The sequence below is a fragment of the Phalaenopsis equestris genome, unplaced genomic scaffold (genome assembly GCF_001263595.1).
Source record: "Phalaenopsis equestris unplaced genomic scaffold, ASM126359v1 Scaffold000159, whole genome shotgun sequence".
Lineage (NCBI taxonomy): Eukaryota > Viridiplantae > Streptophyta > Magnoliopsida > Asparagales > Orchidaceae > Phalaenopsis > Phalaenopsis equestris.
The window spans coordinates 461606-475638 of NW_018164601.1; the positions used below are offsets into that span (position 1 = coordinate 461606).

General features: G+C 35.9%; 1 protein-coding gene across 4 annotated transcripts in view; it reads right to left on the bottom strand.

The window, feature by feature from the left end:
- The window catches only part of LOC110021983 (glucan endo-1,3-beta-glucosidase 7-like), a 40815-nt gene extending 27172 nt beyond the window's left edge, over positions 1 to 13643 (bottom strand). Inside the window, exons 1-3 of one of the 4 annotated variants that reach the window (XM_020720729.1) lie at positions 13495 to 13586; positions 13208 to 13315; positions 8706 to 8805 (exon numbers count right to left, since the gene is read on the bottom strand). In XM_020720729.1, the coding sequence (XP_020576388.1) occupies positions 8706 to 8771 (66 nt within the window). In that variant the 5' untranslated portion in view covers positions 8772 to 8805; positions 13208 to 13315; positions 13495 to 13586. Of the gene's footprint in view, positions 1 to 8705; positions 8806 to 13207; positions 13316 to 13421 lie in introns of all 4 variants that reach the window. The other 3 variants (XM_020720728.1, XM_020720730.1, XM_020720731.1) reach the window with 3 other exon arrangements.
- Positions 13644 to 14033: the final 390 nt, after the last annotated feature.

A 14033-nucleotide genomic window follows, 5' to 3' on the forward strand; every position in this document is an offset into this window, starting at 1 on the left:
CTCCTTCCCGATAGCTTCTACCTCTGTGGCTCTTGATGCGATGGTTTTCTTTTGTCGGGTCGGGCTTTGAGGTGTCCTCACCCTCCGGTAAGCTGTGTTATTTTCTCTCCTCCCCTCCTCTGCTATAAAAATCCCTCTTGGGGAAGGGTTGTGAGGTTACAAAGTCTGGGAGCTTGGAGAGACTGTTGGATTCGCCTCTCGTGCTTGTGAGCCTGGTGCTTGGGAAACCTAATGATTTTCCTCTATTGTTTGGCAAAAGCTCGAGTGAGGTACACACTTTCTTCTTCTCTGCTTTCCTTCTCCGTTCGACAGGGGTTGTGCGTAAATTTCTTTCCTTTAAAAAAAAAGGAAATGCATGCATATGGTGGTTTACTTGTCTTGGTTGGTATTTAATGTTGGAATAGCTATTAGCTGCTTAACTTTTAGTTGGCTGACGTTGCTATCGGTTTCTATTGGCTCTAGTTTGAATGCTGCATATTTTTGGGCATGTTTTAAATGCTCTATGATACTTAATTGGAAATGTAGGCTTACAAAAGGTATGGTTCAATTCTTATGCATGTGCAAGCTTCCTTCTTGTGTTCTTATTACATCTATACATGTATGCTGAAATCTAAAGACTGTTTCAGCCTTATAAACTTATTGTTCTCTTTGCCAGCTCATTTGGCTTTGGGATTTTGAAACTAGTTTGGTTTGGTTGATGCAAATGCAAATGTTGGAAATGATTGCTTCTTTAAAGAACTCGTTTGGTTTGATTTTGTGGAGCCTTGTGGTCTCGGATTTATGGGCTCATTCGGCTCAGTTTTATGGAGCTGCTGGCTTCGATTTTATGGAGTTGGCTTAGTTTTTTTGTTCTTGTAGATTCAGCAGCTTCAATTTTACGAAAAAGAAAGGTTTTGGCATGTTTATCAAATGGATCATTTTTTTTTTCTTGGGGCTTAGCTGCTCCTCCTATTTGAAACATATACAGACAGTTACTTTTTTGCATTAGAGATTTTGGAGTTTTATGGTGTTTCTTCTCTGTTGTTAGCTTTATTTGAGAGCCTTGGTGGAGCTCCCTTGTGTTAGTTTGGATTGTTTTCCTTGCTAGCTCTATTTGAGAGCCTGGCTGGGGCTTCTCTGTGTTAATTTGAATTGTTTTCCCCTGTTGGATCTTTTCAAATTCATTATTGTGGCCTCCTTGTGTTGGTTTTGGTGGTGCTTTTGCTGCTCCCACTCGAGATCAGCTATATATCCATAATTAAATTAAATTAAATTCTAAATAAGAATCTGCGAGGTTTATTTCGGCTGACATCACCTCAATGATAGACAATTTGTTTGCTCTTAAGTTGTATTACTTCTATCAAATTATCACCTATAAAATATAAAATATTTAATTACCATTTTATTTAATTTTATTTTAATTTAATTATCAATCATTGTTTTATTGCAATATTTTAAGATTTCAATACTTAAACCTTTAAGTTTAATTATTATAAATAATATTAATACAAATATTATTAATTTATACAAAATACATCTAAAATTAAAACCCTAACCTTCATTTAGTGCCAACACCCTTCTTTGATCCAGAAATGAAACTTCTATAACTTGAATCAAATGCACTTAAGTTTAATCATTTAAAAAATAAACTCATATACAATATACAATGTATATATATATATATATAATCCTTATTAAATAAATTAAATAAACTCATTTGAAAAACCCTTCTCATGCACGCGGGATCTCCTTCCTCCCTCGGCCTGATCGCCTCCTCAGCACATGAAAGAACTGGATCGAGATCTCTGGCTTCAGATTCCTCCCAACGAACGTACGAACTCAGCCCATCATCGCTTTCTCCAATACTCCTTGATAGCGCACACGAGAGCTCCCGCCTCTGCTCTTTCTTCCTTCGAATAGCCAGGGCATAGGATCTCCTACACCGAAGTCATGAGTCACTCCTTCCTCCTATGTCTGTGTCGATCGACTCTCCCGATAACTCGTTAGGGTTACCTTCTACCTCTCAATCTCCCCTTGTCTCATGTGAATTTATAGTGCAAACTTACTTACTGGGCTTCTCGACCCTCTCACTTCATCTCTCCTCACCTCGCTTCCCAACCTTCTCGCTTCATCTCCCCCTCTACAACTACTTGACTCATCACTTCCTCTCCCCCCTCTGATCAACGCTTCGATTCCTCTGTCGCTAATAGGAATGGGTCTTCACATTGAGTATCATTCAAAACATATCATTAATGTCTAATCTCCGTGTACACGTCATAATTCATCATAAGGCTACCGAATTAGCACATAAAAAATTTGAGAAAAACAATAAGGCTATGAGAAAACATTGTCATAGAATGGTTAGCATTTCTGCAGGATAAAGAGCCTCTAAAAATTAATTAAGTGGAACATCACAAACAAGCTAGAAGAATGAAGAGAGCACTATCATTAATAAATTTGTCATCAAGCTATGTAGGATGTTGAGGTTGCATTGACTCAAATTGTAGAAGATTTACAAATAGTTGAGGTTAAACACGAGTCGTCTGCCACAATTACGTCACACCTTCGAGATTTACAAAATTGACAACCATGACATATCATTCTCTTCCTTTACATTTTTTATTTTTTGTAAACTTGAAATTTCTACTCATTTATCTCTACTTAAAAATTTCTTCTTTTCTTGTTTGATGTATTATTCTCTACTTAAAAATTTCTTCTTTTCTTGTTTGATGAATTATATTAGTGCTACCCTTTAAGGAACTTCTTTGCGCTTTGTTCTTTGAAATTTGGATAGGGACATGCATTCAACTCTAGGATATAAAATTTAAAAGCAAAATCATCTACCCAGGTAGCTTAAGTAATGTTCCTTTCAATCTTCACTCAGGCTTTTTTTCAGACTTATGAAATAAGTTTGACATTTTAATTAAAAGATGATACTAAGCACAACCTAATGTTTTCACAGCAAGAATACTTTTTTTTAAATTTACCTTGACATGTTAACTAATTAAGAATAATTCATTGACTTGGGTTACATGAATTTGTCAAGTTAAATAAGCTCGACTCTTGATAACTCTCGTCATCAAATTGACAAAGCAGGGATTTTTGCACTGCTGCAGTTCATACGGCGCGTTGATTAAAAGAAGCGGCAAAACTCGATCTTATTTGGGTGTGTTGAGCCCAATATTGATTCACTAGAGTCCAAGACTTGAGCTATAGTGATTGGTATTTTTGACAACTTAATTTGTTAAAACGGATTGCCTCAAAAACTTCCTTCTCAAAACTTGTACGTTTCAAAATTTTCGTGCTACTGAATGGATGTTTTTTAGCAACAATTATCTCTTTGATTTGGCCTTGATCCGTAGACAATTTGAGAAATTCTTATCTAAGTTCAATTAAACTCAAAACTTGATACTTTTATTATCAAACTGCAAAATAAGGCATTCTTATTATGGTCATTCATATGGTATGTGGAGCAAAAAAGGTTATTAGTGACTGTGCTATATTTAGGCGTACTAAATCTAGCCCTTTTGACCCACTTGAGCTCTAGATTCAAGTAATGAAGAATGTCACACCCCAACTATCCCCCTCCCTCTTAAGGATCGGATGAGGTGTGATGGAGGTGGACGATTCGGTCAAACTAAATTCTCGTCAGCACTCTTCCTGGCTTTGTAGAATTAAGATGCATACGGTGATGAACTGGTTCAACTAAATCGCCGCACAAACTTGAAATATTTCATTTCATAATTCATTCATATTGACATGTACTTAGAAGCATGGAAATGATATAATCAAAACATATATATTTATACACCGTTAAATCTAACATAATAGAAGTGCCCAAAAGTCTGTATAGGCTCCCAATACTATGAAATGCAAAAACTGTACAAATTGTCGCCCCAGTGTACTTTACTCCTTCTTAAAAGCCAACAGCATAGAGTGAGCAACAACGAGCTCAACGAAATAATCAAGGCTAAAATAAAATTTTATAGATGAAACAAAATTCATACTAGTAATAATCAAGGCTAAAATAAAATTTTATAGATGAAAAAGAAACAAAATTCATACTAGCATGTAATCTATGAATATGTCCACACCACATGACACATTATGTTATAAACGTATAAAATATGAAAAGAAATAACATGTAATACAGGGAATCATGACTACTGTATAAAACATATATTTTATTCATTCATGAGTAATCATAAGCATGTAATCAAAAGTATGTTCATAAAAGTAAAAAATCTAATAACATGAATGTCGCTTCTAATTGCATAGGTATCAACTACTGTAATGTTTTGTTATATCATTGGGTCATTCTGCGGCATGAATGTCATATTAACTATTGATAAAGGTTGGTCGCCTAATATAACAGTAACCAATAGCCCCTCAGGAATTAATGGTCCCCTACATTTCGTGACCTGATATCAATAATTCTAAAGTCATTGTCTGAATAACAATAGTCAGGAATTCAACCATTCTCTATCATTGGTACTTATAATAGCTTACTTATAACATCACTTGTGATATTTCTTAAAGCATAATTCCTATAGCAAGCATCATATATCATATGCATGAATACCTGAATCAATGATTTCATAAGTATATTCATCAAACTTATAACATAATAAAATTATATATCGTAAGGGACAATAAGTTTGCATTCAAACAATCTATATAGATATTCATCTAATAATAAACAGAAAAATTAGACATGAAATAGTGTTAAATACATAATCATATAGACCTACAAAGAATTATTTTTCCTAAATTAGCACATCATTATTTCACCTAAATTAACAGAGCAGATCTACGACAAGTTTCCTCAAGCTCGTCTCGAGCTCACTGCCTAGTGTAGACAATTTGGGATTCGTAAACATCTTAAGATTTCACAATATTTTAACTCACATCGTGCTTTAACCATAAACATAATTTATTAACGAATTATTACCTCAAACAAGTTTCTCAGCATAATCAGCTTTGCTTGATACTTTCTATTCTTCTCCCGTCTTCCTCCTACCACCTTAATTCTCGCTTTTCTTCATTGATTTTCCACTAGTAACCCTCAAGGAAGCCCACAAACCAATTTCATAATCTCCAACACAAGTTCACATCCACTACAATTACCAAAAACGAAAAAGGGCACCTTTTCATGGCACAATTAGAGTGAAAGAGGGTTTCCTACTCACCAATTTTGTCCGGAGCCCTGAAATGTCATCTGTGATACTCGGTGGGTCACACAATTGTGTCATTCATGTTTGTTCTATGGGAGTCAATCACGGCTCCTTCTAGGCGAGCGAGTTCAAAAACAATGGGGTAAAAAATAACAACAATTTATCGCAACCCCTTACTCTCAGTCATTCGATCAAATCAAGCAAATGCAAACATGGTTAGGTGCGGGAGGTCGGCTAGGAACTATGCTGACAGAGATTAGGGAGGAAAATTATGATTAATAAAGTTAATTAAACCTATAACTCAAAATTTTATCTCATTCTGATGCAGGTGCGAAGGAAAGTTGTGCTTCATGTCGCAAAATAAGGAGCCACTCCCGCTTCCGTAATTTCGGTAGTTCAAGTGCGAAGGATAACGTCGTGGCCTGCCATGGCTTAACATGGAGCAGCTCCCGTGATTTACGGGCCAATCGGCTCTTCCGCATGGGTTTGGCACCTCCTTTCCATAGGGGGGATCAAATCCTAATTATCTAGGGTTAATTTCGGTCGCCGATGTCCGATCTTCTTCTTTTGAGGGTTGTATCTAAGGGAATGGGTGGTGTCCCGGCTATATCTCTATCGAGGTGGTGATATCCCTATCCCCTTTTGCATCCTCCCATGTCGCTTTTGGTCGCTCTATTCCAATAGTAGCTGCCTATAACAATTGTCCTATTATTTCTTCCTGCAGTTCTCTACCTTCTTGTCATCATTGCTTGCTACCACACCCTCCCGCAATCCCCTACTTGTTGTCCAGTTGTCCCAATCCAATTTTGTCTTATTGTTGCACTCTCCACCGCCTTCAGCGTGCTGCCCAACTCCCTCTGTTTGTTGTCGCATCCTCCCACCCCCCAGCTGTCGGCTACCGCACCTTGTCGGAGCCCCCTGCTTGTTTTCTAGCCACCACAACACTTTCTCGGCTTGTTGTCGCACACTCCAACAACCTTCTATCGAAGTCCAACCACCAACCCACCTTCTTATCGCTACCACAACCGTCCATGTCACCTACAATTCTCTGTTTCCACTACCTCGACACGAATTGAGAGAGAAGTAAAGAGACATGAGCACATATAGTTCCGTCAAACGTACATTGAATAATGGTCATCCATTTGATAATGGATGGCTACACTTAGGCTTCGTTTCGAGCGGCTTCCCAGCTCCTTTGCGTTGGACGGAAAGGTTGTAAACCACATGTGGTTTGGCAAAATATCATTTCTCAAGTGTCCGCCAACGTTGGTCCACAAAAATGACATTTTTTCGCTGTTGTAAAACACGGATGTCGACCTCCATTCCGCCAATGTGAAGTTTAAAGGAGCTTCGCCGCTCCTTCAAACATAGCCATATATATAAGACATTCATCTGATCAGTTTATTTCAATCAAAAAAATTACAAAATTCCAAAAAATGGGATGAGAAAGCAATTCAAATTTGGGCCAAACAATAAATGAGAAAATTAAATGATACCGGAGTTAACCCAAACTACAATAGGGAAATCAAATTACTCAAAAGCAAATAAATGATTACAACTCACACACTGAAAGGAAAAATACAACAAATATAGCACAAAAACTCACAATAGGGCGGGGATCTAAAGTGGTATTGGTGGCAGTTAGGGGTTTGAAATTGTTGGTACATGATTGGGATGGATAGGTGGTGGTTGGAAGGAGGAAGTTAAAGCAGGGAAGGGACTTTGGGTGGTTGTTTTGGGGGTGGCAGCAAATGTGGGATGGCTGCATAGCAATATGACAACAAGGGAAAGGGATTGTGGGGTTGTGGAGGTGATGTCAGATGACGGGACACGAGGTAGAAAAAGAAAAGGAAGGATTGGCGGGCTATGACAGCAAAGGTGGGGGTCTGGGACAGCAAAAACAGCAAAGCAAGTGGCTGGAACAGCGAGGGGCAGCGAAGGAGAAGGGTGGTGGACTGCGAAACAGCATAGGGGAGGGCTGTCCTGAGACTGTGGCCGCGAGAAGATGGCTAGAAAGGGGCTTCAGAGGGGTTAAATATAATAAATATCCTAGCAGGGTCGGGCTACAACCAAAGCACAACTCAACCTTTGGAGAAGGTCACTACCTCGGACAAGATAAAGTTGGATCACCACTCGTCATCGGATATAGCCCTAAAAGGGAAAACAGCCCCGACAACTGGCTTGGACAGAAATATGAAACTTTGAACCCAAATTTGAACCCTAAGACAACAAACAACATATTTATAATAAGTACTAGTAGTTAGAGTAGGAAAGAATTAGAATAAGAAGTAAATAGAATTAGGAAGGGAATGGAAAAATGCAATGGATCAATTAAGAAGAAGAGACCGCAGTACTGTAGCTGCTACAATACCGTGACCCAAGCTCCCACTTCATTAAAACTCCTAACCATTACGTTGTGGTTCAAAGCATGAACCTACTTCAACAAAACTATGGATAAATATATAGCATTCTATAATTAATATCTTAATGAGCTTTTATTAAGCCAAATACACAAAAAATGCAAATGGTTTGTTAACAAATTGAGCCTAAATAATGTGTTCAAGTTTGGTTCAATAGTTAGCGAACAATCCAAACACAAGTAGTACAATAAGCCACGCATGAGCTATTTGCGTCGAGCTGGATGGACACCTCTACTTACAAGTGCTCTTAGGCACCCCATCACCACCATACTTGGTATGAGCTTGATAATTCCCTCACTATTATTTGATTTGCAGTAGATCCAACCATATATCAAATTAGCAAGCAAAAAAATTTTCTCTAAACTCTTAACTAATCAACCTCTAGGACCATTATAAAATTTGCAAAAAGGAAATATAGTTGTTTTCCAGAATATTAGCCATGACTATAAACCAATTTTACAAAATCAGTTACAAAGATGAAACCTCGTGATTCATTAACCAAAACAACACTCCAACAATGTCTTAGTAGAAACTTCATGCATCACATATGGACCGTATGAGGCATGGTAAGTTAGAAGTCTTCTATTTCTCCCCATCTTTTTAATAATGAGAATGAGCAGGAGTAGATTGCAGCATTAGAAACCAAACTTATAATAGCATATGAAATGATGAAGGATTCAGTTCTCTACTTAATTTATAAGATCAAAATGAACAAAAATTCAACTGCACTGTTGATGATGTCTTGAAAGTAAGAGAGACGGGTTGAGTACATGTAATCAAAACAGGACAGAACCGTTCTTATTAGTGAACCAAGCTAGAGTATTTTGACTAGGCCAAAAAAGAAAATATATAGTTTACTAAATTCAGGAACTACGTTTTATTTTAACATGAAAATAGTTCTTGAATTGATGTTAAAGAAAATTCAAATGCATAAAATGAAATGGTTCAAATAAAAATCAAGTTTACTAAATTCAGGAACTACGTTTTATTTTAACAAGAAAATAGTTCTTGAATTGATGTTAAAGAAAATGAAATGGTTCAAATCATTGGCACATATTTTCTCATAAGCACAGAAAATTTCCCTAACACTGGTTTGTAAGTCTTCCATGCTGTAAGTAGGTCAGTCCCTAACCTTAAAATGTGGAGGGAAAGACTGCAATAGCTTGACCCTTAGACACAAACCAATAACTGTTGCCATACTGCAATGCTGAACAGTTGGGGTGAAAGTTATCCTACAAATACAAGAAACAGTTGGTAACATGACAGTGGAATAAGCCTTCAAGTAGAGTGGCAGTTGTCATGAAGATATTTTCTGATAAAACAAAACAAAAAGCACAAAGCAAGGAAAACAAAGTAGAAAGTAACATGATTCCAGGAGAGAGATCCATAACAATTCATGACCATTATATTCAAAATACATTAAATAACCAATCAAGGAAATTTATAGGCATGAAAAAGCCTAAAGTTTAAAGATAATATAAGCAAGATAGTCCACAAAAAATCTTGGCAGCCACGTTAGGCCTGAGTAACACATTCTGGCGAAAAGATAGAATCAGAAATGATTTAATCACCCAAGAAGGTGAAAATAAACCAACATGTGGATTAAATAAAAAGGGAAATCACGTGCAAGTACCTTCCATTTGCTAACATTGAAATTAAAATAAAATAAGGAGAAATTTTTCAAGATTTTTAATTTCTATTACCTTGTACAAAAAAGGAAATATGTATACATTTTCAACAGTTGCTATAAAAAATGAAATGAAACAGAAAAAAAAAAGTTATGGGCCAGCAGCCTATAGGGAAGCAGACGACTTGCAATCCAAGGGCTTTAAGTAATTGATTTATCAATACAAGGCACTTATTCGCATACCTTAAGCTCTTTATTATTTATAATAAATGGAGATTAAGTGGGCTAGAAGGAGAATGGGGCAGACTACAACAGTCGTGGCATTGGAGCCGAAAACTATAGCAGCCATGGTATCATTGTCGCAGGACTTATTAAGAGAAGTTCAGCACTCTCCCTCAAAATAAATGGTAGAAATTTATCATCCAAGTTTGCCTATAATATCTTTTAATGTGTAAATGCGGCATTCTATGGTGAATATGTGGAAATGTGGCATTCAATTTATAGGGTACCTTGCCTTTTGTATATAATTTCTTTTCCTAGGCTTAATTTAAGATATCTAAAAATTTTATAGGGGGTTTTATGGTAAGACTCTTTGAGATTGTGTATAAATTGGCAAACAAAACTTATTGTGAATGTGATAACATAATGGGTGAGAAATATGTAGATTAATTTTTCTACTCATATTTAATATTGTCCCGTATCTACATCATCTTATTTATCAAGGTCCAACTTTTATCTTAGTTCAATTAGAATTTCACATAGCTTACAATCTGTCATCTTGATTTCCTTAAGCAGGCCTATAATATTTTAATTGGGAGAGAAATATCAGCTATTCAAATTGAGCCCCTTAAAGAAATAGTTTGGTTTTCCTAACTCTTTGATTTCAAATGCTTTAGTGAGTTTTTTCATGAGAGCTTCTTTCTAATGATTATCATCCCTAGTAACAATCACATCATTAACATATATAATAAGAATTGAGATTTTATTATTGAGAGAGTCCTTTTTAAAGTAAATATGGTCTCCTTGATTTTATTTTGTATCTAGCTATTGCACTTAGAATTTCTTTATATTATTGAATATTTGTACATGTTATATTCATACCAACTTGAATTGACACTGACAATAACTATGATTTGTTATTGTATTTATATGATAAGCATGTTTATCAAACTTTCGCTTGTAGGTATTTTTATCATGTGATTTATGCATGTCATTTATGATTTGCTTTATATGAATGCTTGTTAAAAAGATTATGATTATAGAAATGTCGCAAGTATTGTGATAGGTAGGCTATTACATGAATGCTTGCAAGTACGGATAATAGGAAACAATGAGATTCCTAACTTATGATGTTCAGACGGGAGGCGAAAAATCCGGAAACTGTTGGTACCAGAAAAGGACGAAAATCTGAGAACCATTTGTATAAGATTGGTTATTGATAACTGATATATTGGGAGGGGCTCAACTTTTATCAATAATTATATTTGCTCTATGGCATAGAATGTTGGCCTTTAAAAGAGAAACATAAACTTAAGTATTTTCGAGATGAGATTGCTTAGATGGATGAGTGGCTTTACACTTAGAAACAAAAAGCGAAATGAATATATCTCTGATAGGGTTGGTGTAGAGAGAGCCGTCTTAGATGGTTTGGTCACATTAAACGTCGACCATCTGATGATGCGGTTAGGAGAGTAGATGCTAAAAAGACTTGAGCATATTATATAAAAAATGATCTTAATTTATTAGCATTAAATGAAAATATGACACTCAATAGAGCGCAATGGAGAAAAATAATTCATGTAACCGACCCCACTTAGTGGGATAAAGGCTTGTTGTTGTTGTTGTTGGACAATATGACTACCTAATTGCATGAAATGATATCAATGTAGTCAAAATTTATGCAATTACAAGTGAGATTCCTAAGATGATATTATGTGATTATAAAATCCTTATGCATATGATTATGATTTCAAATGAATGAAATGCATGCATGACACGGTTGCTAATGTTTACTGCACTTTGTCATTTATCTTAAATGTTTCATATGATTAAAGCATGTTTATATTTATATTTTTCGGACACACATATGAGCTGCCAATAATAATGCATGTTGCCTTCTTTCTATCTACAAAATCTTGTTTTAGTATTGATTATTTAGTTGAACTTATAGTTCACTCTTATATTGTTGATTTTCAAGAAGAGATAAGGAGAACCAAGGTGAAAAGTCAACTGTGATTATTGCATAGCTTTTATATTATATAGTTTTTTAAGGTTGTATAAAATTTTGGATACGTTGTTTATTATGTTGAATTTTCTAACAGCTATGTATATATATTTTGGTGACATGACTTTCACGCTTCCAAACATATGAGAATGCGATGAATTATGAATTGAAATGATTCATGAATGTTAGTGACGATTGAGTTAGACGAATTCATTATCCACTAGGTTTTGATAGTGTAAGCCTGAACGAGTGTTGGTGAGGATTTTGTCAGATTGAGTCGTCCCTCTCCATTGCAACACGATTGAACCTAAAGGGGTCAGCTGGGGTATGACAATCACAAACCTTTAAGTATATTTGTTTCACAACATTCTAGATTTATTTACTTATTATTAGGAGAATATATAGTTTGTTGATTCTCAATATCATGAAAAGAATCCTTTCCATCTGATGCAACAAAACTAAATCAACTCCACTCAATATAAATCTAATAAGGTGGTCTAACTTTCCTTTTTGGTTGAAAAATTTTACACAATTTGAGACCAAATAAGGTAATTTTTTTCAATCCATCTAATTGAAGATTGGGGTTTTTAATACTCATCCAGTATGGTTTGGTTAGAACCATTTGGTTGGTCAATGTTCTCTAAAATTGAAGCCATTATCATTGGAATGATAATGTAATTATTTTTCTCTTTATGTTTACAATTCACCCTATTGTAGTGGTTCTCCTTGTTCTGGTGACAAGTGCAAGTGATGCTCCTTGCCAATGAAGACAATAAGTCATTCTCTTGTTGTAGATGGGAACCTTCTCTACTTGAGGTGGACTGTTGGAAGGTGCACAGGGTGATTCTCTAAAGGCAATAGAAGCCTTCTTTATTGGAGGTGTGTGAAACTTCTTGGTAAGAGACTAAAAGGAGGTGGGTGAAAAGCTTCTTGCTAGGAGCCTATTAGATGGGGGCAAAAATGGAAGGGAGCAACAACTTAGACATTCTTCCTGGGAACTGGTACTTGGAAGAGAAATCAAGAAGGATGCCCAAGAATTTTTTTTCATAGGGCTCTCACACCATAAAAAAAGTAGAGTTTGAATTTTATGTGAATTGCATTGAGAAACCTCCACCCTTAATTACGCTGAACTAGGAAAATTTTTCCCTTTTGAATTAACTAATTACACGGGGATTGTGTGAAATAATTGCTAAGATAGAATATACAAATATCAACCAAATTTCTCCATATACATCTATGAGAATAAAGGAGGATTATTGCATAGCTTGTAGATATTTAATCCTGCATATTACCAGTATGGCACAAAAGTCCATTAACACCAACTCTATCAAGCTCTCTCTAAGAAATTCTGATTCACTGGCATCACTAAATTAGCACTGCACTATCATTCAAAACCAATATAAGGAATCCTCCTAATAAAAATACAACAACAACAACAACAACAAGAAGCTTTTATCCCACTGAGTGGGGTCGGCTACATGAATCATTTTCTCCATTGTGTCCTATTGAGTGTCATATTTTCATTTAATTCCAATACATTAAGAGTATTTTTTATACAATATGGCCAAGTCCTAAAAATAAATAAATAAATAAAAATTAAAAATTAAATTAAAGTGTATAGCGACAAAGCTTATAAAAACAAACTTGTGTTCTATCTGTTCATTGAACTCAAAGCTTCAATTTTGCTAGCTACAGAACAACAAGAATGCAACCTGTCATAATAAGTATCAAAAGCGGGCAAATCAGAACAAATGTTAACGGCTAACTCGTAAATAAAACCTACTGAATTCGGCCAAGCTTTTCATCTACACTAATAGATTCCTCAGAAAGCACGCTAAGCTGCTCGAGTGAGTAGGGATGCTCTCCGGATCCCTAATATCCCTGACCGAATCTGAATTCCCTCTAGTCAAGAAAAATGTATCACAGGAAGCACAACAAGAATTTTTTCTAAACCAACAAACAATTAAGAACCTATATAATTCCCCACATCCAACTACCAAAGAAGGCGAAGCGAAAATGGAGTTGGAGATTGATTACTTTCGGAATTCAACGGAATCAAAAGCAGGATACCAAAGACATCAAGGGGATCCACTGCATCATCTGCGTGAGTATCCTCAGCGCGGGAGATCCTCTCCTTCTTCGCGTGGACTACCGGGTTCGCATTGATCAGCCCCAGCGTCATCCCTCCCTCCCTCACTCGGTTAAAATATTTGCGTACATAAGGCTTATTATTCAGGGTAGAGGGGTTATATCTGCCCCTCCTTGTAACCTGTAAATGAGCTCGGAGTTGGGCATTTTTATAATTTCATGAAAACAAATAAGTTATACGAAAATTACAGGAAAGTTACATAAAAATTAAGGCCTGTACCCCCTAAATAATCACTGATGTGCGCAGCGCTGCGTAAGTCTTATGTATACAAATATTTTCCCAGTTGAGGACTCACTTCTCCCCGTGCCCAGAGAAAATGATGAGTGGAATGGTAGGTTATGGTTTGCTTCGTCATAACAAATTTTGATTATTTTTTGTTATTTTTTAAATTGTAGGAGATAAAAGTTATATTTTACGATTAAAATTTATAAAATATGATAGTTGTAGGGGATTTATTTTC